This window comes from Strigops habroptila, chromosome 13, assembly GCF_004027225.2.
Source record: "Strigops habroptila isolate Jane chromosome 13, bStrHab1.2.pri, whole genome shotgun sequence".
In the NCBI taxonomy this organism is placed as follows: domain Eukaryota; kingdom Metazoa; phylum Chordata; class Aves; order Psittaciformes; family Psittacidae; genus Strigops; species Strigops habroptila.
In genome coordinates, this window is record NC_044289.2 from 15,657,668 (window position 1) to 15,683,243 (window position 25,576).

General features: G+C 55.3%; 1 protein-coding gene and 1 long non-coding RNA gene across 6 annotated transcripts in view; one reads left to right on the top strand and one right to left on the bottom strand.

The window, feature by feature from the left end:
* Positions 1–25,576, bottom strand: part of NOL4L (nucleolar protein 4 like) — a 59,710-nt gene that overhangs the window by 19,388 nt on the left and 14,746 nt on the right. Inside the window, exons 1-4 of one of the 5 annotated variants that reach the window (XM_030503056.1) lie at positions 24,980–25,183; positions 22,450–22,605; positions 18,708–18,819; positions 14,311–14,420 (exon numbers count right to left, since the gene is read on the bottom strand). In XM_030503056.1, coding sequence (XP_030358916.1) covers positions 14,311–14,420; positions 18,708–18,819; positions 22,450–22,521 — 294 coding nt within the window. In that variant the 5' untranslated portion in view covers positions 22,522–22,605; positions 24,980–25,183. Of the gene's footprint in view, positions 1–2,673; positions 2,826–5,005; positions 5,110–5,392; positions 5,526–14,310; positions 14,421–18,707; positions 18,820–22,449; positions 22,606–24,979; positions 25,184–25,576 lie in introns of those variants that run through there. The other 4 variants (XM_030503055.1, XM_030503058.1, XM_030503059.1 and 1 more) reach the window with 4 other exon arrangements.
* Positions 3,078–4,347, top strand: LOC115615231. Its single transcript, XR_003993990.1, has 3 exons — positions 3,078–3,149; positions 3,253–3,971; positions 4,049–4,347. It is a non-coding gene; the product is annotated as an uncharacterized LOC115615231 (long non-coding RNA).

Genomic DNA, 25,576 nt, shown 5'->3' on the forward strand with positions numbered 1-25,576 from the left:
CATAGGCCTGCACTGCCCAGTGCTGCAGAGGAGAGACAGCCCCAGCACCAAGGGACTGCTCCTCCAGCCCTCTCCAAAGGGATATCGCCTCTGTATCCGCATCAAAATGACAACACACACCTTGGGAAGGGGCCGGGGGAGTGCGGTCCCTGGCGAGGCAAGGACACCCAGCTCGGACCAGCGCCCGCTCCCCAGCGGCATAGATGACATTCCTCTCTCCCACTCCTGCAGCTGAAAGGACATTTTCTCTCTCCCTCTCTCCCTCCTCGCTAACCTTTACAGTACTTCGAGACACAGCCCTTGGATCGCTTCCAGCGCCGGAAAGGTCAGCCACAGGATTTCAAAACCATCATCATAAAGGCAGCACTGAGATCCTGAATGAGAGGAGGGGCCGCGGGACCTCCCTGGCCTGAACTCTCCGAACACGCAGCTCGGGAGGAAGCAGATACGTGTTCCCGAATGAACACGGTCCTGCTGCTGATCCCTTCATCTGCCTTCCTCTCCCCGCTCCCCTCCCACAGCAGCGACCGCATCCCCAGCCCTGGGGTGCAGGGGAGCACCAAAAACGTTTCCAGAACGGCTTTCAACTGCGCTTCCCTTTGATTGAAGCATTTCAAAGGCTTGTAAACGCTCTGCTCTTCTAATTCCTTTTCCCTCCCCCTGGTCCTGAGATAAAATCCAATCCCCGCTCCCTTTCCGTGTGAGGAGCAACTGGCAAGTGCCCCTCCAGCCTTCGCCTGTGCCTCATAAACACTGCCCCGTCCGCCCGCCGCCGGCTGCCAGCTTTTATGGTGAACAAACAAATGTCTTTAAAAGCCAGGTTTGTGCTTCGCCTCCCGGCTCCTCGTCCCTGCAGACACATCTGCTGGCTCCGGGCTCGCGCCCGCCCCCAGCCCGCTCCCTCCATGTGCCTCCCGGGGAGTTTCCTGGAATTTACAGCTTGTGAAACCCCGCACGCACCAGCGGATGGACGGACGGACGGACAGACGGGGCTCGGCAGCCCCGTGCGTGCCCACCAACGGAACAGGGACACCCAGCCCCAGCCCCTGCGCCCAAGGCGAGCAGGGCAGGAGGGGTGGTGGGAGACACGGTGTCCCCGCATCAGCACAGCCACAGCAGCCACGAAGCAATCCTGCCTCTCCAGAAACTCCATCTTGTACGTAGAGGAGCAGAGCTGCAAAGGTCTCCCTGTTGCAAACTATAAATAGTCTCTTTATGGTAAGCATTTGCAGGGAGGCAGCCACCCTAATATCTGGCCTTCTTCACAAGGCTTACTCAAGATTACTGTCAGAGCTTAAGAGACAAATGCAAATGCCAAGTCCTTGCTGCCCACAGCCTCTCACCTGCCCGGTGAGGAGGAGGAGGAAGCTCTGGAGCGACCTGTGATGTTTTCGGGAAGCGCCTGGCTCGGGCCACAGTGTGTGTGGCGCTCAGTTACAGCCTCAGCACCCAGAACACAGCCTGGGAGGGACCATGGTCTCCATGTGCTCAGGTATGGTGAAAAGCAATGACAGGAAGGGCACCTCACATGCACACACTGTGCAAAGCACTTCATAAATGTGTATCCTTCCTTGAGTACAATAACATTCACCTACTATTAGAAATACTCTGACTATCAAACCAGAAACTGATAAGCGATAAATGACTCAAGTCAAACACGGCTGTCGCACGTTCACCGGCCCGGGATCCAGCCACCAGCAGAGAGAGGAGGTGGTTACTGCAGGACCCTGCCAGGCAGTCCCATTCCCATGCCCCCACTGTCACCCCCTGCTTCCAAGCCAGAGTTTTCCACTTTGCAGCACGAATACGCTCAGCCAAAACACCAACAGGACAAACATCCCGGCAGCACCCAGCTCCCGCAGCACAGCCCATCCCGAGGGAATGCTGAGCAACCGTGCAGGCAGTGGGTGAGCCCTTCCAGCAGCAGGGAACAGCCAGAGCCGGCAGCAGGAACTGCCAGAGAGGATCTGCTGCCTGCAGGCTTGGGGCAGCACCCACAGCTCTGCCCATGCCATGGTGCCCCGGGAGCTCCTCACACCTCTGTGCTTCTTCCCTAAAGCAAGAGAAAGGCCCTGACCTCGAGCACGGCTCTGGCATCCTCAGCTGCATCCCTCGCTGGGACACAAGGCCACCAGCAAGCTCCCTCCTCAGGACACCCCTGGGAGACCAAAGGCTCAGCACTGTGACCTCCTCATGCTGCCCATCAGTGCCAGCAGTGACTGCTGATGCTGTCTCCCTCACGCAAGGGACAATCCCAAGGACCAAGCTCCAGCCATCGCCCAGGGGCTGCCCCATTTCAGGGAGCTGGAGAAGAAGGACAGGCAGCCCGCTCATGTCCCAGCATCAAAACACGGGACAGCAGAGTGGGATCAACATCTCTGGCTGGGTGGGCAGCTCTGAGTTTCCCTGGATGCCAACACCCTGGCTAAAGGCTGAGCCTTGAAGCGCCTCCACCACCCAGCCAAACAAGGAAGCGTTTCTCAACAGCAGCAACAGCTCTGACTCGGAGCAATACGGTAAATCTAATCTACCCTTCCACCCTCTTTTGGCTTGCAAGTCAGGCAGCTCATTCTTTTCCTCTCTGGTTCTCAGGAGAATTCTCTCTGCTAATTCTCTTTCCTGTAAACAACTTCAAATGAAACTTTCATTAGAAAACAGAACGCAATCCATTACCAGCACCAGGCTCGGGACCCGCCGCCTCTTCCCCACTTCCAGACCACTCATGGCAGGGATGGAAGCGACAGCGGCCGCCTCAACGGGCCAGCCCAGAGCTGAACCCCAAACCCCAGCCCTGCCGCTGCCGCCCTGCTCCTTCCTGCCTTCCCAGCTCTCCGGAGAGATCTCCTCACCCCGCTGGATAGTCCCATCGCTTTTGTTTCCAGCGTCCACGGACTGAGCGATCAAGGGTCAGCAGCGTGCGTGGCGGCTCCTCTTCTGCGAGGGAAGTCGATCCTGCTGGTGCATTCACAGGCCACACCCAAACATCGGAGGCAGGGCTCCCGGCTCCGGTCGCAGGGGTTTGGAAAACAAACATCCCTGCTCCTCTCCTTATCTACTACAGTCCAACATCCGCAGCTGCTCTGCAGGCACCCGCGGAGGCCAAGTGTCTGCTCCCCGGCCGCGGCATGTGCAGGACTCGCGCTCTGAGGGTCTGTCCCGCTTCCCCTGCCCAGCCTTCGAGCACCGCGGGCAGGCGTCTGCCGAGCCTCAACTTCCCTCCGAGCCACGACAGGTGGATTCTTCCTGTTACAGAGCTGCAAACTCCCGGCTCCCCACAGCCACCCCGGCTGCTCCAAGAACAGAGTGAGCCGCTGGCGGATCCAGGACCACCAGCAGGACCTCCTGACTCCGGCGCTGTCATTGCCAGACAGTGTTTCTTCTCCAGTGGCTCTCCTTCCTGGAGAACAAGCTCCTGTAGCGTGGCTGGAACCAGGGCAGGGGGAGCGACTCCCAGAACCAACATCTCGCAGATGGATGTTGAGGGCTATCGGAACCTGCTTATTTACAGCAGCCTCAGTTTCTTGGGGACTGCCTTGCAAGTCTCTCTCCAGTCATTTACATGCTGTGCCTCACACTTAGTATTCCAGGCTCCGCATCTCAGGACGGTTATTTTCTCTCTTTGAGTCCTTAATTTTTAAAACGTGTCCTTTCACGCCACAGCCTGCTATCCCGATGGGATTTCCTTCCACGGAGCGGGGAACGGCGGCTGTGTGCCGTGCAACCTCCCCAGCACGCAGCACGCTCAGCTTCCACCAGAAGCTGCCGTGTTTTTAGAGTCAACAAAAGGCAACACGAGCGTGCCAGCCCCGGCGCTGCCCCGGCACCGTGCCCGTGCCCACCGGGCCCTGCCCGGCACAGGCACCCCCAGACCTGACGAGCACCCCGCGGTGCTGGGGCCAAGCTCGCAGGAAGGCAGCCTCATCTCCGCCTCAGCCACTGTTTAAAACCCACCCTCTGAGCATGCCAAGAAGGTATTGAACCAGATTTGACCCTAACTTAACCAGTTCAGCACAGAGAAAGGCTTACTAAGGAAGATAAACCACTCCAGGTCAAAGATATTGATGCTTGGCAGCCACAAATACCGGGTGGTCATTGCTTCAAAAGAAGCCCGAGAGCCTTTAAAGCACACGGGTTTTGTGCTGAGGCGAGCGGTGCCGGCGCTGCTGCTCCTGCGTGCAGAGCACACCTGAGCGGAACATCCCCGGCGCTCTTGTCAGTCACTTATGTCCTTTATTTAACGGCAATTCCTGCTCACTTTCTACGGGACGCGGCAAAAACGAGTATTTGGTAGTTCCCAAAACGGGCAAAAGAGTCCATATAAACGGCAAGCGGTGAATGGAAGAGGAAGGGGGGACACCACCCCCGTTTCCCTTCCCCGGCGTGTCCTACTGCCCAAACGAAGGTGCAGGGCAGGGGGTGCCCCCCTCCGCTGCCCACGCTCCTGCTGTTCATGGGGAGGTGCTGAACACGGGGCTGCCGGACCGGGAGACCGGGAAGCCCCAGCCCGCGTGTTCCCCCCCTTTCCCCAGAGCCCTGTACCCGCCTCCCTGGCCACCTGCTACTCACCCCGGCCGCGGCCGGTGTTTGCTCTCCCACTCGAGGCGGGGGGTGTCCTGACACCCATGGACCGCCCCCGGTAGAAAGGGCACTTCGCTCTTGCAGGGGCACGGGAAGCGGGGTATCGGGACAGTACCGGGGATGCCCCGCATTTGGAGAAGGGGTCCGAGCGGGGCAGCACTGGCGGGCTGAGCGCCCGGGGGTGCCCCCGCCGCCGGCGGTTCCCGCGGGGGACGAGGTTTCCCACGCGTGTCTCCCCGCAGCAGCAGGCGGCAGCCACCGAGGTGCGGTCCCCGGTGCCGGTGCCCGTCCCGCCCCCCGCCGCCCTCCGCCCGCAGGTAAATAAATTACAACCGCGATGGAGCCCTGCCCGCCGTGAGCGCGGAGCGGGGCTGGCGCACGGGGCTCAAGGCGACCGGCGGGGATTGACACGTAAGTAGGGCTTTACCTCCCGGGAGGCGGCTATTTCCAGCACAATCCCCGCCCGAGGCCGGGGCCGGGCGGGCGGCGATGGCGGCGCGGGGCCGGTGCCCGGGAATTGATGGGGCCGGGGCGCTCCCGCCGCCTCCTCCCACTTTCTTCTTCTGCGCTTTTGTGCTCTTCCGGGAAGGGGGAGCGGCGCCGGGAAGGACGCGCCCCCCCCTCCCCTTCCCCTCCCCTTCCCCCGCCGCCGCCGGCGACCCGCAACTTCCCGGGGACGCGGCGCGGCCGCTCCCCCCGGAGTTGGGGCCGGGCCCCGGGGCCGCCCCCCCCGCCCTTGCCCCGCATCACCCCCCCGGCCCCCATCCTCCGCCCCGGGGGCCCCGGTGCCGGAGCCCCGCGGGCGGGCGCGTACCTGGAGCGGGGCCCGGGGCCTGCCGGCCTGCGCCAGCCCGGCGGCGCGGCGGGAGCGCGGGGCGGAGGGACGGAGGGAGGGGGCCCGGGCTGGCGGCGCTCCGAGAGGCTGACAACCAGCTGCTGCCCGGGGAGAGGGGCCGGCGCTGCGGAGCGCGTCACTCCCCGGCTCCCGGGGGGGGGGGGGAGAGGCGGAGGGGGGCGAGCGGGGCCCGGCCGCGGGCGGAGGGGGCGGGGGAAGGGGAGCGGGGCCGCGGGGGGCGGGCGCACCGGGCGGGGGGCGCGGGGAGCCGCGCCTGGAAGAGCACATTGTGGAGAGCCGGGGAGGGCCCTTCCTCCGGGAGGAAGAGACAATGTCCAGGGCCGGGCGCCTGCTGGAGAGCCGCGAGAATGCACGGCCGGAGGCACGGCGCGGCTCGGAACGGCGCGGCACGGACCGGTACGGCACGGCACGGCCGCACGCACGGGCATCCTCCGCTCCGCACGGCCGGGGGGTGCAGCCCACCCGCGGACCCGCAGCCCGCCCGGCCCCAGCAGCGCGGTACCGGACGGCGGGTGTCAGCCCCCCGGGAGCCCCCGGCCCTGCGCTCGGTGGGTACCGCGGTGCCCGGGCCCCGCCGCCGCTGAATCCTTTTGTCTCAGCCGGTTCTCCCGTGCACGGTGGGAGCGGAGGAGGACCCTGCCCCGCCTGAACGGGAGAGCTCGGCCGGTGGGAAACGTGGTCGTGCCTCGGGCATCGTGTCCCCGGATCCTGGGAGGGATGGGGATGCCCCAGCTCCGGGCGGGCAGCCGTGGGGTCCCGTGTCCCCCAGGACGGTACCGGCTCCCGGGCAGGGCCCCGAGGGCAACGGGTCAGTGACCTCCAACCGACTGGGGATCCCACCAGAGGCATCAGCATCTCGATGGGTACCAGCATCTTGATGGGCACCAGCATCTCAATAGGTGCTGGTACCTCGGTGTCCCCCTCCCCAGCCCATCTCATGTCTTGTTGTTCAATGCTTATGAAGAAGATTTTTAGGGAATAAAGCAAGTGTAAGGGACCGAGCAGTGGAGCCTGTGGCAGAGCCGGTGCCAGAGCCGAGGATGGGAACTGCCACATTGGTGTTTATGGCTTGTTAGTGCGGGTGTCCAATTATGATGTTATCTGCTCCCATTAACCACTTCCCTGCCAGGAAAAGCGTGCAAGGGAGGAGGGGCTGCTTGGGAACATCCGAAGCCAGAGCTGAACATGGGGATCGCTCACTATTGTGTTTCCGTGTTTCCATCTCCTCCAGGCTGCTCTATGGAGCCAGAGGCTGACGGGCGAGAGCAGAGCCCCAGGATCTCCCGCAGGAAGCCCCAGCGCGGGGCCTGCTCTGTGCTCACTTCCAGCTCAATGGCTGCTGCTCCTCCCTGGAGCTAAAATAAAATCCTGACCATTTAAGGTGAACAGGAGACTTGTGGACCTTGGTGGAGCGGGCTTTTAACCCCTTCCCATTGCTGGGCTTTGTTTCCTCTTTGAGCTCCCTTTGGCTTCGAGCTAGACCAGCCAAAAGCCATTTAGGAGAGTGCATCCCCCCGGGAGCAAGGCTGGGACATGGACCGGCCGCGGTGCAAGCCTGAAGCACAGCCACTATCCTGTGCTGCCTCACCATGTGGACACTCTTATTTTATACTAAGTGCCTTTGTGGAGGTTAGGTTAATCCACTTTGGAAATGGATTAACCTAAATTTCACATCGGGGAACCTTGGTGCTGAGCAGCCGCATCCACACGGGATGCGAGGGAGGAACCGCATTGGGCAGTTGCTGCGGGGCAGGAGCTGGTCCCGGGGCCCGGAGGGGTCCTGACCCTTTTGAGGGGTCACCACTGCTCCAAGTGGGGTCACGAGCCCCACAGAAACACGATTGTTGGTGCCCGGGCTCAGGGTCACGAGGGTGGCAGAGGCAGAAATGGGGCTCACCAGTGGGAGTCTCCAGGAGCAGCCAGGGAGCACTGGGAATGCCGGCACATGGAGCTCCCTTCTAGAAGGTGTTTTTCAGATTCAAATTATCGAGGGGAAAATAGCTGGGAATTAGATATAGAATTGGTAACAATAATTTATCCAGTTTTCAGGAACGGGGGTAAGTGCCCTACGAGATCACGTTAAAAACCCCACACCACCATAAACCAGTACTACTGTTACTATATTAATATATAACACACAACAAATACATTATTTGTAAGTCACTTCCTTCCCTCTCTCCTCACGGGTTCATCACTTCTCATGCCTGCAAACCCCTTCACTCAGACACAGACCTGCCCATACAGAAATCTGGGGCTCCCTGTCAGGCTCTGCTCCCGTCGGATGCCACCGGAGCAGCAGGTCCAGGAAGAGCCGTGCCCGGGCTGAGCAGCCCCGGCACCGTGCAGCCTGCCCGTACCAGGCAGTGACACATCCAAGGGCACCGCTAACGCTGCCCTGACCTCATCTGCTGTCATTTCCTAAGGCAAGGCTCCGCAAGAATACCAGGGCTGCTGTCAAAGCCAGGAATAAACGACATTTAAGGCACTGCAGGAGCTTAATTGAATAGTGGTGGTGTTGCCGAGTGTGGGCACAGGGATCTAGTGGTGAGAGCATGGGACTGCAGGACGGCAGGATCTGGCCATCACGCCAGAGGAGTCACTGACTCATGGGCGACCTTGTGCGAGTCACTTGATGTTCTTGTGCCTCTGGAAAGTAGGTTAAATAACAAACAGGAGCTCCTGCACTGGGTCCTCCGTGACCATCAAACCCCACTGGGTAATGAGCAGCGAAACGCGAATCTCTCGGGGACAAGTCCAGTAGCAAAAGGGGGGCGAGAGGGAGGGTGCCAAAGGAGGGCCCCGGTCGCGTGGCACAAGGGGGATAAGCAGCTTTTATCACCATATTTTAACTCGTCTGCCAACCAGAGCAGAGCCAGGGACAAAAGGAAAGTAAAGATTTGGGGAACTTTATCACAGAGCAGGTCTGTGGTGGGCTGAGGGCTCTATTCCCACTTCATCTCGGGCGCTCCTTCTGTACAAGTAGCTCTTGTCAGCGCCTGGCATAGGCATGAATAAAAGGGCTTTTTCCCCAGGAGCCAAGCCCAAGCGATGGAGAGGAAATACAGCTCCACACCTCACAGGGAGCACCAGCCACTGCCAAGTGAAGGAGCGGGAAAGGAGTTTCTGTGGATGGAATTTGCCTTCCTCAGCAGTGCAGGGAACGGGTGTTTGAAGGGACAGGTCAAATATCCCCTAACGTTCCTTGCCAAAGCCTGAACCTGCAGCACCAGCAGGAATGTCTGCATGGCCTTACACTGTGGCAACCCTCACACCTCATCTCTTCACCACCTAACCCAGAATTGAGAAAACATCAACAGAACCACCACTAAACCCGTTTTAGCCATTCCCAAGCCGTACCACGTGTGTCAGAATCCATCTTTGTGAGGAAAACAGACTCCCGGGAGCTACGCAGGCTCCCTCTGCACACCCAGGGCTCACCACGTGGGTCTGGGGGGGTGTGAGGCTGCGTGGGGTGTGAGCCTGCCTGCACGGGTTGAACAGCAGCGGAAACAAAAGCGAGCACGGGAGTCAAGGTTAAGAAGCTGAGCCGCAGCTTCATCTTCTGTAATAACGGAAATCATTAATACCAGCTCGCTCTCAGAGTGGCTCCATCCGCGCTCTCGAGGAGCTTTATTAGCGAGCGAGACCTCAGGATTCTCTCTAAGGTATTCTGCCCTTTTTAAAGGGAGAAGGCAATTAAGGAACAGCCATTTGTGTGACTTGATCAAAGTCAACAGACAGCACATCAGCACCCGAGCTCGGGACATGACGCAAAACCTCCCCATGCAAAGCTTGCCACAAGTACAAGACAAATTTAACTGGATCCATGAGACTATTCCATGGATTCCACCCTGAGGTATTTCCTTTTTCCCTCGGGAATGTTTCCCAGCCCCACTTTACAGGACCTGAACCAAACCTTTGTTTCTAGTTCTAGTGGGAAGAGCTGCCTCTGATGCTGTTACTGCCCAGGGCATGGGCAGCATCTCCCCTCCCTAAGTAGGGGAGTACTTGGAAGAAATGATGAATTAAAGATACATACTGTGATTTCTGGCCCTACTCATTCAGTGTTCCCAGAAACAGGCTCAAGCAGCTCGGCTTTAGCAGGCTACCACGGCAGAACGTGCTCTGGGGGTAGATGTGTGTGTCGGAGGGCAATTAGTCCTAATCACCACGGATGGATCAGCCCCACCACAGAAGGGCTTTGAAGCTCACATGACAACTGCAGCTCCGCCAACAGTGAGAGAACTTCTCCAGGACCCTGGTTAAGCTGCACAACATCATAGGGAAGCGAACACAGAGTGGGAAAGGGACCAGCTTCTCTCTACCAGGGCACAAACCAGACCCGACCACTCACACACAGCAACTAAATATGCTTGAGCAGCTCAGGAGGATGAACTTGCCTCACACCACTGAAGCCAGGCAATGCCACCTCTTTTCTTACAGAAAATAACATGATTTTCCCCAAAACTGCCAGGCGTCAGGGCCTTGGCATCACATCTCATCCCTAGATGAATGCTGCAGCGGCAGGATTTATCCCAGCCCGCCCAAGTCAGGGTCTCGACGTCTTTGCTGGCATCGAACAAGCCCAGAGCTCACCCGTCCCACAGCTACACTGGGTTACACCACAGCGAGACCTACACAGCGGGAAATAAAAGGAGTTTTTCCTAGCTGGGAACATCAGAGTTAATGCCACTAACACCAGTGAGGTGACCTTCACTGAAAGCAAAGCATTCACACGCATTTGAAGCCAGGCTGAACATCTCATCATCCGACCGCCCGCATCGCGTGGGCACGGCCGAGGATGGAAGCTTTGCTGAGCTCTCTCTGCCACCAGCGATGGCTGGACTTGCCTCTGGCCCTGCCTGCACGAAGTCTGTCATTTAGAGCAGGATGTCGATGTCTGCTGCCAGCAGAAGCCCATCCCCACTAGAGGGCTTTGCTGATGCAGCTCCGCGAGCAGCCTCATCGCAGGGATGAAGGCGTATTTCAAACCACTACAGTCGCGGTGCCTCCCTGTGTGTGTGGCCAATGCCCCTTTTCCTCTGTGTGTAAGGGTGCGTTTAGGGAACTTCTCCGGAGCTCCAAAATGTCTTAAAAAATAACAGCAGGAAACAAGGATCTTCCCAAGCCAAGGAAAGGCCTCTTGAATAAGAGTTATCTTGTCAAGTTGATTTAGAGGTATTTATTCCTGGAGGTGTTTAACACCCTTTTTAATGGACTGGGAAGTACCTTATCATCCTCATGTGATGCAAATGCATCATCCCACTTCCTTCTAAATACTGACTGTGTGCTTCTGCCTTCACTGCACCTCTGTGAATACACAGAGCCTTTGTTCGGGACCCCTTCACTCAGCACTCAAACAACTAAACCCAGGTCCTAGATCTCATCCAGCAGCTCCCAGCTCTGCCAGGTTTGGTTCTGGTCTCCGGACTATGCGAAATGGGATATCTGCCGTTCTCACTAGTGAACTTACACACTGAAAATGAAATCCTTGTGTGCCCTTCTGCAGCCGCTCGCTCCACTCCCTGCCTCTGCTGCCGCCCCTGTGCCAGTTCTGCACCCTGGGATTAGCCTGGAGATGGATCTGAAGCAGAAGGAAGCAAGAGAGCTGCGGGGAGAAGATGCACCTCGGCTGTCCTGGTAATGCCAGAGCCTTCTGAGACACTGGAGTGAGCAAGCACAGCAATGGGGGGACCAGGGAGAAAGGAGGGTGGAAGGAGGAGGACTTAACACTGCAAACCACGAGGCTCCATGAGCTCCCGAATCCTGCAGAAGAGGCTCAATCCTCACCAGCACTGGACTCCTTGTACATCCAAGGGGTCTGAATCCCTGTGTGGCCCCTCTCAGGGTTTTCATGCTGTTTGGGCTAAAACACTGCTTGAAATTATGTTCTGAAAACCACTTCCCACACTCCAGGTTAAGAGGGAAGCGCTGGATGGATGGAGGAGTGACGGTGCAGGACAAGGCTCCATCCTCTCAAACACTACTCGCAATAACAAAGCCATAGCAACCAGAAAACTGCTCGTGCTATTTCCCATCCACAAGCAGCTCCTGCCATCCGCTGATTGCGTGACCTCCTGTGAGCAGGCTTTGAAGCAATCCTTGACAACGTTTCTGTATCATTTAAAACCTGGTTTCTCGCCCTGGCCTGTGTCTGCCAAGGTAGCAGCAATATCTCAGAGCAGAGGGACAGCCTGGCCTTTCAGCACTGGGATTTGTTCTCTTCCAATCCTCATATTCCACCAGTGGAAATCTTGCCCAACAGCGTGGCAAGAAAAATAATTCCAAGGCTGAGTCTGAGTAAGACGGAAAAGATTGACTGGAAAATGACTGCAATAAACTCGCATAACCGATCATTTACAAATGCTAATATTCAGTGTTTCAAAATGAGGAGGAAGGATCATTACAGATAAATATCAAATACCTTCTTTTCAATCCTGTGCTGCTAGATTGGGAAGGTCGGAAGTTCCGAGATGCTTCAATGCCTCAGAGGAGACCCTGGAAAGTGGCTGTTTCAGTGCTCTATGGAAAGCGTCTGGGTCTGATTTCTCTCCCACAGGTGAGAATTGGTGTCAAATGAGAGTGAAGCACAACTGACACCCCAGAAGCTCCTGCAGGTTGTAGTGAACCCAATTTAAGCAACACAGGTCACAGCTGGTTTCCATCATGCCAGAATAAATGTACTGACTCCAAGAAGTATATTGCAATATATTGTGCAGGAACTCTTCATTCTGGGAGCAGCCGTGCAAAGAGCTCCTCTTCTGCCTGCTTTTTGTCCCTGAGCAGAGATAAAATGCTTTCTCTAAGGTTCTTCTGGCTGTGCGTCCTTCTGGAGACACTGCTGCCCTGGTACTGATGTGCTCAGCAGCACTAATAGGTTACAGTTACATGCACATGGTTTTTTCCCTGAATAATGAAGTTAAAAGGCCACTTTGGCATAAATTCATTCATTGTTACCCTTTTGGCAAAAGCCGATTTGAACACGAGTCTGTTACTTCATTTCTTTCTATTACCACCACCAAAAGCTGGTGAGTGGAAGGCAGTTAAGGGGACACGGCAGCAAGGCTGAGCGGGAGAGCAACCAGCAGCAGTTTGGAAGCACTGATCTAGAAGAGTGTGTATTTGGGTAGTGCAAACTTTAAAAGCTTCAAACTTCTCCACTTGCACCCTCTCCAGCCTGTCGTTACCTCCTGGTCTGATGGAAAGCTTTAATGCTTCAGAAGTCGGAGCAGTAAGACTCATCTTTTGTTATTCTGCTCTCAGGAACCAGTTTCAGGAACACACTGAGAAGCAAATTTTACTTCTTCCACGTGGTTTTCCCTCGGCTGCTACAGCTTGAAAAGCTTAGAAAGCTGCACCAGAGCACACCAGTGAGAGCTCAGGCAAAGAAGCACTGTAGAGGCCGGGAATAACATCAAGAGTTTGATTTATGATCTAAACCAACAACTGCTGGTTGCCTCAGCTGGTCCCTTTTCTGTTCCCATATGACATATGCTTCTATCCCGATCTCAGCGAGCTTCAGGAGTATCCGTGTTAGCAGGATGCTCTATCTGCCCACCCAGTGAAAAACTGCTAAACCAAAACTCTGGGTTTAGACTCAAAGCTCCAAATTACCAACCAAAGTTCTCAAAACCAGCATCCCAGCTTCTGGGGTGGGTTTTATTGCAGAAATAAGATCAAACTGCAAGTCCAGTTTTCTACCTGTGACCCTTTTCAGCCCAGGCCAGCTCAGCCCCGGAGCTGTCCATAGTTCTACCACCCAACCCAGCCTGAGCACAAACCCCGGCACGTCGCAGCCTTTCCCTTCCAAAAGCTGTAACAGAACCTACTGCAAACAAAACCTTGAGCTCACTCAAGTGTCCAGCATGCACAAGGGCAAAAAGCTCCAAAACACACAAATGCTGCCCATCAGGTGCCAGTCTGCCCTCCAGCAGGAAGGTTTCGCTGTGGAAGCGATGGAGGAGCTCGATTCTGTCCAGCTCCCACCACCAAACCCACATCTGGCACGTTACGCTGCGGCAGTGGATGCTCTAACCAACATCCTTTGAGGGTGCCACTCGATGAAAGTACCCATCGGGCACCACCTCACAGTCCAATGTTTTCCACTGCACTGCTAGCATTGGCATATTAATGTTAGCATAAAACATTAGCAATGTTATCCACCACTGCACAATGCAAACTCTTTCACTTCTTGCAACCGGTAGTAATGTGTAAGATTAGGGTCAGGCTTCAGTGTGCAGGAACAAAAATCCAGCACTGGCTTCCAGTGCAGATTGTGGGGAGCAAGTAAAACAGACTTGTCTTTTTATAGCCTGTTTCCATGGTGCACAGAGGTTCCCGTAGCTAATCCTGCAGCTGCACAACACCAGAGCACTGCACAGCCTGGGTACAATCCTGTGAAAGCCTGCCCCATCCGTTCCCAGATCAAATCCAGTGGCTGAACACTGGCATCGAACAACGGCGCCTTCTCCCACCCTGACACCAGAGCAGGGTGGCTGCGGTTGAACTTCCTCAAGTTGCTGATTTGAGAGAGCACTGGAGCAGCCAAAGCGAGGTCTGGGTTTCAGACCCCTACTGCCAAAGCTCACAGGCAGTTCAGAGGAGGTAAAAAACAGATTCCTATTTGCCATATTTACTTTTAAGACGATTTCTTAGAAGAACTGTACATCCAAAAGACAAGCAATAACTGCATCAACACCTCTGCTCCTCCCCACCGACACAATGAAGTAGGGCTGTTTCTTTCCCAGAGGCGCGCTGCCCTTCCCACCTCCACACACCAAAAAAGCATCCTCCAGAACCCAACACGCTGAGCACCAGTTGCTCCCTCCATCCCCCAGCACGGTGACACCCGCTCTCACAGCCGGAGCACAACTCACCTGCTCCTGGGAATTCATCACCCGCAGCTTCATTTGCTTCAGGTAAGTGGAGGTGAGGGGCATGTTGTAGTCAATGATCCCAGAAACCAAAGAGGAGGGTGGTTCACTCTCTGAAGAACAGAGGGAAAACTTTATTTAGATACGGGGATGTGGAAGCACAAACCTACAACGTTCTCATAACCATTAAACATATGTATTTAGAAGCACTTCAAATCCTTAGCGAGAGCGGGTGCCCGCTGAGCTGAGGTTCTGCTAAGAACACGACCCCACCAAGAACATAATTACAGAACAGATGCTGGTTTACAAGGAAAAGCTAAAAAGCATTGCTGTCACCTGCAGAAAAGGTGCACCTCATACAGAGCGTGTCAGTCTCCCAGACTGGGACGTAGCAGAGGAAGAAAGCGATGCCTCAGAAGCACTTCCATGCAAATGGGACTGATGCAGACGCTGATGAGCAGGAATACATTTGCAGCTTGCTTTAGCACTGCAGAGTCTGGCCAATTTTGCTGGGATTCCCTCAGGTAGGTGTTAACATCAAGGCAACTTATTAAGTATCTCTATCTGGTGATGAAGATTATTTTTAACACCCTCATTAAAACACAAACTTAATTTTAAAGATCTTTAATTTAAATTGTTCCTGTTGATTCCTCTGGCTGCATGAGATTGAGCTCCAGAGATCTCCCTGGATTCAGACCGCTCCCGCGGCTCAGTCCCCACAAAGCACTTTCTCAATGATTTTCCTGAGTTCTCCAGGATTTGCCGGCTCTGCCATCACCACTGTGGGGCCTGTGAGCTCCCCCCAGGACACGGAGGCTGCTGGAGTTATCTGTGCTAACGCTGAATTTACAGCCTCGTGTCATGGGGCTGTTCAAGAGGAACATTGTTTCCTGCAGGGATGGCTGCTGGATAGAGGGGAGATTTCTCTGCCCTCAGTGCAGGTGGACGCAAGAGGATTAACCCAGCCTTCCAGCACACTCCAAAGGGATGTGTGGTGTCCACAGACAATGGGGAAGAAGGAATTCCAGGAGCTGAAAGTGAACCAGTGGCAGGAGGTTTCCATTCCTGCCCCTGACTCCCCCAAGTGGCTGGCTTGCACTTTTGGGGGTCACTGGTTTCACAGGCACCTCTGACACAGCCCCTCCACAAAATGTTTTACAGCACCTTTGGAAACCCATCAACCCAAACACAATGGGGCTGCTCCTTGGAAATGCTGAACATCCAAAAACCCCAGCGGAATCCAGCAGACCTGAGGACACTTCACACCTCGGGAAATACCAGCTCTATCGTGTCTGATTAAGAAATGACCTGACCCAAAAAATCCCTGTAACTGACTTAAACATCACATTGGTTTTTGCAGATCTTCTGTATCAAGACACTAACTGGGCCCATGGAAATGCTTTTTTCCCAGGCCCATTGGATTCACCCCTGGGCAGCTGAAACATTCCTGCCTGAGGATGCAGGGAAGGGCAGCCAGAGCTACTCGGGCCATAACCTCACACACATACAAAGGGGCAAAGCTTCAGGAACCTTGTAAATTAACTCCCCCCTTCTTTTCTCATGGCTGTATGTCAGTGGTTCCTGTCACACTTCGACCTACAGATTAACTAAGAGCACTTCTACATCTCTGCAAGTACCCAAAATAACCCATTCTACTGCGCCAGGGTGTTACTTTGCGATGGAAAGATGTTGAAGCCCCAGTGCAAGGGGGGCTTGTGGCTGCCTGGGTCTGCAGTGAAAGGGGAACAGCTCCCAGCAACAAAATCCACCACCTCCCCAGGCTAGCTGGAGCCAATATTTGAGTCCTTAAGAGTTTAGGAAAGCACTTGCTATGAATAACAGTGAGAGAGCTGCTCCCTCCTTGGAGCAGAGGTGTGGGTGAGGAGAGCCTTGCAGACCTCTCAGGATGATATGCTGCTCTCCTGCCATCCCCCACGTAATAGTTCACTGCAGAAAGGAATGAGGCTCAGCAGAAGCAGCTCAGCACCCTCAGAGGGGGAGGAAGAGTGAGGTAGATGAGTTTTGGTGCTTAGATACTGCCTGAAACCCTCCCGATGTAAAGCTGGAATAATCCCATTAACAGCCTCAAATTTACTGTGAATTTGTGCAACTGCAACACATCTGAGCTGAGCCTAAGAAACCAAAACCTTTATTCTTTATTAAACTGGAAAAGAAAGCAAACCTTTGTTTCAAAAGGCCTGGGGGACTCCACGGGAACAATCCTCACACCCCACGTGTCACAAGAGAGGGCTCCTGCAACCCTTTAGCTCATTTTTCATGAAGTTATCTGGATCACGTGTGGACACACGGATGGAACACACAGAATGGTTTAAAGGAAAATGGGTTCAATCCGAATTCCACACTTGTATAACTCCACTGGAATTAGTCCTAATTTAGTAACAGTGGAAAGAGATGCCAGTGGAGTCCAGTGATGTTCCAAGTTTCCCATGAGCAAGACAATTTGCTTTTATGAATGATGTGGGTGCCCTGCAGGGTTTGATGTCAGGTATGTTTATTTGGGGACTTTTGTGATCACAAATGAAATGCGTTGAGATTTGCTCATGGACAAGAGAAGTAGAAAGAGATGGGAATGACTCAAAGTTTTTTATCTCACTGAGTTAAACTTTACCTGTATGTGCCTGTGTTTGTGTACCTGTGCTCACACCCAGGTAATTCTTCTATGACCCCACTGGTTTTTTAGGTGATTTGCTCCTGATAAATTCCTGAATATGTATTAGTGAAACCAGACACTCTTCCCCAGTAAAAGTTACCTTATCTAATCTGCTCTATGCATTTTCACAGGTACTTAGTCACTATTTAGGTACCATTCAGGGCAAAAAGGCACTTCTGTCCTTCTATTCCTGGTGAGCAAGAAGCTGGATTTTTCACTTGTGGGATGCTTTGTTTTCCTGTTTGATTAATTTTTAAGGGAACAGCTAAGGGAGAAAGCTTTATGAAAATAACTTAGGAATCTGCTCAGGACAGCCAGATCTCAGCCCTGATCATGGTTTCCATGGCTGGAAGTGCTCTGGGGGGATACCTAGCACCTGGTGCTCCCTGAGGTGCCTCTGGGCCAGCATGGTGCCATGTCATTGGGAGAAGAGGGAGACACTGGGATGGTGGGTGGGCAGGAGGGAGCCCCTGAAGGAACAATGACCTTTTTCGTCAGCTGCCTCCTGGAAAGGGATCCCGAGATCCAGGGCTGACAGCTTGGCTAGAGCCAGGCCCTTAGTGACGTGTCCTGGTTTGGTTGACCCAACAGGCAACATCCCTGCCTCATCCCACCTTCCTTCCCAGCCCGGAGCCGGCTGCTGCAGCCGCAGCACTTGGAACGTCACCGTGATGGATGCGGCGCAATCAGTGTAAAGGTCACGTTTGCTCCCAGCGAGGCCAAAGGCCAAAACTTCTCCTGACCTACTTGGAAAGAGGGATCAGGCCCGTGGCCGGCAGGGTGGGAAGTGCTGCAGGAATGGAGCTCGGGCTAATAAGTGTCACACAGGATTATTTGGGAGGGTTTCTAGAAAACACAAGTGCAGAGCGTTTCAGCGCGCGGCTCTGCAGAGCTGGCACACGTAATCCACTTAACCAGAACCTCTGGGCAGCCCACAGCCCTGCTCCGAGCAGTGAGCAGCTGCAAATTTGTATTTCACATTAGAAATTTTCTATTGTTGGGCCCTTTGTTCTGCTTCTCTGCTTGGTGAGAGCTGCCAAAGGAGCCTGGTGGCCTTACCAGTGTTGAATCAGGCTCACTGCAGCTTCCTTATGGGTTTTATAAAGAAGCAATTTTGGGTGAAACCCTCCGAGTCAGTTTGCTGGTTTGCACTTCATCAGGAAAACAACTTTGTAATCCAGGAAAAAACACACAGACATCAACTTTAACCACTCTGGAAGAAAACCTTGTCCTTTCTTATGCACTACTTTTATCTTTTAGACCTAGGAGCTGCAGATTGGTTCCATTTACAAAAGCACCATAAGGAGCCACCCACCGCAATGGCCACACTAACTGCTGGGATACACTGGCTTAATGCAACTTTCATTACCAAAACACTTCCCTTTATCAAACACAGGATCATGATGTGCATATCTATTAATTACTGCAAATTAATTCTGTAACAGAAACTTCAGTTATTCAGATAGATACAGTCTCTTTGATTACAAAATTAGTAGTTTAAAGGAAAAGCTTTAAGTCATGGTTTTGGTTGGGGTTTTTTTGCAGAAACCAGTTTCAAGCAATTCTTTCAGCCTGGCTACAGAAATGCATGAAAACATAACCCAGGTCAGGAAAACCATCGGGTTAAGGAGTATCTCATGGACAGGGCAGTGACCTGACAGCTCTTGAGGCTACTGCTCCGGTATGAAACGCTGTGTCAGCTCTGCTGGCAGAATTCATTCGCCTTTACCTTTGGGCTCCAGGCCGTTGGAGTTGAAATGCATCCTCTTCTGGCACTCGGTGCAGCTCATCAGGAACCTGGTCACGGCTTCTCTGGGCAGGAAAGCATAGGTCTCTGCGATCTGGGAAAGCAACGGGGCAGCTCTGTGTGCTGGGCGAGGGCGAACCGTGCCTGGCAGAGAGCACCTCCCGCCTCGCCCGCTCAGCCTGACCAAGGGCAGCCACAACCCACAGCAACCCGGGATCCCCGAATCGCTCCCTGCAGAGCAGCTGCTGATGGAGGAACATTTTGGGAGAGTACAGAGTGTGTCAGCGAGGTGCTGAGACACAAACAGACCTTTGGACCCCCAGCATAGGAAACCCTCCCAGAAACTCCTTCCATTCCCCCTCAGAGCCTGCAAAGAGCAAAGCCTCAAATGTGTGAGAATCAGCTGAGAAAGGGAGGGCCCAGCTCTGTTTGCATTGTTAATTACCATCACACCAGTAACCTGAAGAATCCATTAATCTTTAGTAAGGGCAGGTCACGTTTTCCCACAATGACAATCAATTACTGGCAATACTTTGCACTTCTGTGACATAGTTTATCCAGGGAATTGAAAACATTTTTACAAACAGTAATGAGTTAAGTCTCCTGAACCTTTGTGGGATATTTGGATCTTACAGATGAGGAAAAGCTAAGGATAAATATTTAAAACTTGAATGCTTGAAGTCAAACACTAGATCCAGACCTTAGCACCCACACAAGGTACCTGGCTATCACAGACTCTTCCTGCTCCAATTAATCCCTGCCAGCAGCAATTCTACAGCACTTCTAAAGATCAAGACCAGGTTATTTGGAGCAGGAACGAGGCAGTTTTAATGTGGGTTTCTGTAAGGCCATAAGACACCATCAAACCATGGAGCCTGACCTTCTGTGTAGCACAAGCCGGGGAACTTCACCCAGGTTGTGCGGCCTGTGGTTTGCCCAAAACATCTTCCAGGACGACATCTGGTCTTAATTGGAAGGCATTAAGAGGTGCAGAGCCCACCTCTTACTTTGGGCTGGTTCCTCCGGTTAATCACCCATCCTGTTTGGTCTAAGTGACTTGTCCCAGCACGGCGGTTCCCCAGGCAGGGGCCGCGACCCCAGCAGGGGTCACAGCACTTACAAGTGGGGTCATAGAGCAGACAGAAATTCAATTGTTCGTGCCAGTCCTCGGGGCTGGAGCGCGGCAGAAGCGGGGCTGGGGACGGGAAGCGCGGCTGCAACCAGACACCTCGCTGGTGACGGGGCCAGGAGGGCAGCCGGGGCCGGCCTGACCCCCTCCCCGGGCGCTGGGCACCGGCCTCCCCCCCGGCCTTGTTACCAGCCACCAAAAATACCCAAATTCCAAGGATTTTTCTACCCCACAGGAAAGGGTGATGCTTAGGCTCGGAATAAACCCATGTTCCAGAAGGAGCGCGATGGGGCAGAGGCTTTGCTCGGTGATGGCCACAGGCGCCCCGCCGCCGCGGTGGGAGGAGAGACATCCATCTCCACTGAGCGGCAGCAGAGCCCGAGCTTTCACACGCCTGCTCATGCCAGATGGGTGGAAAGTTCAGGCAGGGACCTTGTCCCAGCCGCTCAAATGGAGGATGCAGTGCCTGGTCCTCATGGGATTCTCCTTCTATTTAGCTACAGCCCCACCGAGCTCTGCTGTGACCCAGCGGATGCCCAGCTCGGCTTTGCCTCTGTGCCATATTTATCAGTGCACGAGCACGAGGGACTCCCACAGAAACACTGAAATTGAGGGCCTGAAAATTGCTGGTGGCAAACGGGGTATTGTGGCACAGGCAGGCTCCTGTCCCCTCATGCTGCCCGCGGGGCTGAGCCCAGTTTCCTGCCTCCTTCGCTCCAGCAAGCCCATAGTCTCTGCTGCAAATGTTCAGCTAATTTTAGTGATCCAGTTGTTATTTCTCAGCTGATTTGATGCTCTGCAGAGCAGACAGCTCCCTTGATGAGTTATCTCCCATCCAAACTCCCTTTCTGATTGCCTCCCTCCGGAGGTCACGGACAAGGGCAAACTCTCCAGTGCCTCTGATGAGAAGCGGTGGGGAAGAGCAGAGGGAGGGAAGCGCTGGGCACCCGGCAGGCTCCCGAGCTGACCGCCAGCAGCAGCCCTTTGTGCAGGGAGCAGCGGCGCGGGGCGTGCTCTGCAGCATTCACCTTCCAGCCCCGGCTGCAAAGGCGCTTCCAGGGAGACGGGGCAGGAGCGAGGCCAGCAGCGCGGCCAGCAGCGTCCTGCCAGGTCAGGAGGGGATACACGCTGCTAATGTGATGATCTCAGCTCAAGAGGGAGACGGGAGGGGTGGAGCGTGAAGCTCCCTGGCTGCTGCGAGCAGGCCTGGGAAAACAGACGGATCCAGCCTGCTCCCCCGGGGCTGTGCAGGGCACAGATTAGTCCTCCAGAGACATGAATTGAAGGAATTAGGGGGGGGTCGGGTGGTCTGCTGGGGAAACGAGCGGAAAGGCTTTGAATTGTGGTCACGCTGGTGGGGCTCCATCTCCCCACAATATAAAGGGGTCGCCTGTCCCTGGCCAGGGGGGCTTAGTGTGTGCCCCAGCCCCTGGGCCTGCTCTGCTTGCAGGGTAAGGAGTTGGGATGCAAGGCACAAGCGATGCCTCAGGCTCTGGGTTCAGAATGTGGCTCCCTGGGGGCTCCCAACACACATGGGGGGCTGCAGGGCATCAGGCTGCTCCTCCAGCAGTGCCAGCACCAACAGCAGTGGATGGACCACGGATGGACCCAGGAGCAGGCAGGACAGGCTCCACCCCTGAGCCGGCTCCAGCAGCACACCAAGCCCTGCATAATCTCCAGCATCATCACAGGGAGCAGAGCAGCCCGCACAGACCTCTCCAGGATGATGTATACACCAGAGACACGAGCTGCCAGCCAGCCACTTCTGTCTCTAAGCGACCTGGTCCTTAGGGCTGTGGGATGCAAGGGAGTAGCTCGGGTTTGGACAGTAAATTCAGCTCTTCATGTAAAAGGAGAGCCCAAATGTTTGCATGGAAGGGCTGTGCGGAGTCAGGAGAAACAGCAAGCTCCCTGGAGAAGCACACTTCAAGCTAAATTATTCCTGACCTAACTAGAGAGGTTTCAGGATGGATAGAGCTGGCTCTCAGCATCCATGGAGCACCTGACAAGGCTGAGCTCCGTGCCTGCCTCCATTTTGTAACAGAGGAAACCCAGGACGGGCTGGCGAGAGCATCCACCGGCTGGGGGAGAGGGGCGGGCTCCAGCCGGCCCCAGCCCCCCTTGCTGCCTGCTCCTGCCCTTTCCTGCCCACTCCTGCCCGTTTCTGGCTGCTCCTGCCCTTCAAGGCCCACGCGACGCATCTCTCTCTGGCCAAGGGAGACAGGGAGGCAGATGGCACAGAGCAGAGCATGCAGGGGACTGGGCAAACATCCCTTTGCCCATCAGTGATACCAAACGTTTCTCCTTTTTTTCCCCTCAGACACATACAGTTGTCTTTGTACGATTCGCTTGGTCCTTCCTCCTCTCCAAGCTGCTGCATCGCTGTGCAGCCGCTGCAGGCGGGTTTCCCAGCTCCCCAGCCCTGCTGCTCTGCCTTTAACCAGCTCCCCTGCCTCCCTGCACAGGCATCAGGACTGTCCTTCGCCTCTGCCTCCCACCAGCAGCTCTGCTGGTACCTACCCCCGGTCCCCATCCCCGTGGGACACCCCTGCTCCCGTCCCCTCGCTCCCGGGGCACGCGGGGCAGGACTCTCACCGCTCGGTAGGTTTTCTTCTGCCCCGCATGTTTGGGTGCTTTGCCCGGCTCCGACGAGCTCTCCACATGCATCGAGTAGATGATGTCAAAGAAATCTTCCACCACAGCCACGCGCTTGAGAGAGATGCCCTCGGGCTCCGACAGTCCATCTGCCCCCTACAACAGTGCAGGCAAGTTGAGTTAGTGTCAGCAGTGGGTGACAGGGGTGACGAGATGGGCCCGGGGCTAACGCGGTCGGAGGGGGCAGCGCCACGGTGCTGCTGCCTTGGGCACGAGGGATGTGGGGGATGAATTAAACAGCGCTCTGGGGAGGATCCTGCTGTAGCCAGGGCAGTGGAGGCTGCTGCTGTGCCGCTAAAGCTGCCAGTGAAATTGGGCCAGGAACAAAAACAAGGGAAGAGTCCAGAGTGGAGCCAGAACCGATCAAAAAATTGAATTTTCATAATGTGGGGTGATTTTGCTAAGCAGGGAACAGGCAGGGGAAGCTCTTTGGACCTGCACATGGTACTAAACCACCCTGGGAAGCCCTGTGACATGGGGCTGCAGTCCCTGCAGGCACAGATCAGCTGCTGGCAGGACAAGGTTTCACTGTGATGCCAGGATACGGCCCCTAAAGGAAGGAGACAGCATCTCCCTCCTTCCCCGCACTGACCTTTCCAAGGCACCCTCCCTCTCTCGCATACGCAGAGCAGCTGAGCGCTGGCAGCAGCAGCACAGCTCTTTGTGTGTTCGGATGTGCTGGAGAGCAGGAGGCAGTAATTCTGCCACACGGCAGTGGTGACAGACTGATGGGAGTGGGAAGTGTGGGGAGCAGTGCTCCTACGAGCCGACTGGCACCACCGGTGTCAGCTCCCGCCGGCGGGGTGTGCCGTGGGAAGGGGAGGCAGCCGCTGGTACCCGCAGCTGCTACCGGTGCCCGGCACAAAGCACCGGCACGGGCAGGGCACTGGGAGGTAGCTGGTGGTGACTGCAGTGGGAGCAGGCACAGAGAAAGAGCCAGGCTTCGGGAGGTCGCTTAGCTCGCTCCTTGAAATAATGCCATTGTTGCTCAGACAGCTGTATGCACACAAAAATCTATGTATTATATATACATATCCATACGGATATATACACACACCACGTCCCTTTGAGGCCTGCCTTCCAGAGGCATGCATCGATGCCATCCAGCTGGTGCACCCCAGGCTGCTGAGCAGCAACCTGCACGTCTGCATGACCTGCAAGCTCTCTTTTTCGTGTGTGCTCACACACCAGGAGTGCAGGCAGAGCCTGGCAGAGGTCTGCGTGCAGAGGGAACACGCAGTGTCCTAACCTTGATTTTTGTTGTTATTGGTGGTTGGGCTCTGTGTATCTTACATGGTCTATAGGTTGAATAAATGCTGTTCTTAAGCCACCAGTTAAGGGCCTCTCAAAAAATCAATCGTTTAGAGGGACAACCTTCTGCTAGAGACTACCCAACATCTTCCTGCAAAGTGCTGCCTATTAAAGTTGGCTCCTCACCCCAATTTGGGAGCAGACACCGTGCTGGGCACGGACTGCAGGGGGCTGGGTCGGTCCAGCACGAACCACCTCAGCCTTCCCCGGGGAGTCCTGAGCCCTGCACGAAGGTGGCTGTAACAAAGAGAATATAGAGAGCGAACACAAGGGGCAGGGTGGCAGCGCGGCCGTGGTGGGGGTCGGGAAACTTGGCCCGCGGGAGCGTCTTTGAGGAATATAGACCTAATTTCTTCTGTCACCGTTCGGGGAGTTTCACTCCAATCGAGGGCACAGGTATTCCCCTGCCAAGGAGGAGCGGGCATTAGGAGGCTTCCCACTGACCAATAATCCTCAGAGCAGGGTTGAAATGAGGATAATTACAGAAACAGGACAAAGGAAAATGAATGCATCAGGAGAAAAGCACAGTCAGATGCAACAAGCAGAGCCCTCAAAATTAAGGTTGTTACCAACCCCATATGCAAACCGCTATTTCCAGAGCCATCCCAGCCAGCTAATACCCTCCTCCCTGCACCGCTGGTGGTTCCCTGCTCCCTCCTCTGTTTCAGAATGAACGCAGTTAAGGTTTGGGCACCACTACAGCCTCTCTGCTCATCCTTCATACAGCCTTCCCCTCCATCCTGGCCGGATGCCGGAGCTGTCTCCCTGACATCCCTCCCCTGCCTCCTCATGTCTCTCCATCCCCTCCTCAGCCTTGTGACTTCTCTCCCCGTGATGATTATTTAGCTCTGGGAAGCAGGTGAGATGCAAGTGGGATACAAGCAGCTGTATCAAGTCAGTGCTTCCAGGATTACAAGGTTTCTATCTGGCAATATAACTCAGTGTTGACCTAGGATTTAAGGGGACACAGGCTCTACAGACTACCTCCGAGAGGGGCCCACGCCCCCCTGGTTCCTCCTTCCACACCCAGCATTGCTCATGAGTATTCAAGGCATGAGTCAGAACCTATAATATCTCAGAACGGTTTAAAAACCCCTTAGGTTTAAAAAGCAATAAAAATTCAGTTAGGAAGAAGGATGGGAATAAGGGATGCTTTTACCTCCTCCTGGTGTTGGGGCGCTATTGGAAGTCACCTGCCCCCAAAATGAGTAGATTTCAGGAGTGAAGCTCAGCCTCGACAGAAGCGCTTGGAACAGGCAGCATTTCAGGTGCTGAGGGGAGGAATTCCCTTTGCCACCTTACAGGCACCCTCGTTTTCCCGACATTTGCCCAGCATTAGCCTGTCTCTCCTCCTTCCCAGTCTCCCCTTTTCCACCCCTGCATACCCCATCCCATAGGGATGGATGTACCTCACCCCCTTTCTCCCAGCTCCTGCCCACCTTCCCACACTGGGAGTGCTCGCTCTCTCCTCTCCCCCAGGTTATCCATCAGGTCTTTTCCCTTCCCACTCTCCTTTGTTTTCCCCATCTCCTCCAGGCCCACGTCTCTTCACTCGCCGCCTCCTCACACCTCACGTCCCCCTGCCCTCGGCAGCAGCTCCCAGCAGCCACTCCTCGGGCCTCTGCACCCGCATCTCCCCTGCGTCCCCTCCGCCATCCCGCCCGCCCCGACTGCCCCATCACCCTCAGCTCCCGCCTGCCGCTCCCGGGCCACCAGGCCCCGTTTATCCCCGGGAGCGGTGCCGGGACGTGGCTGC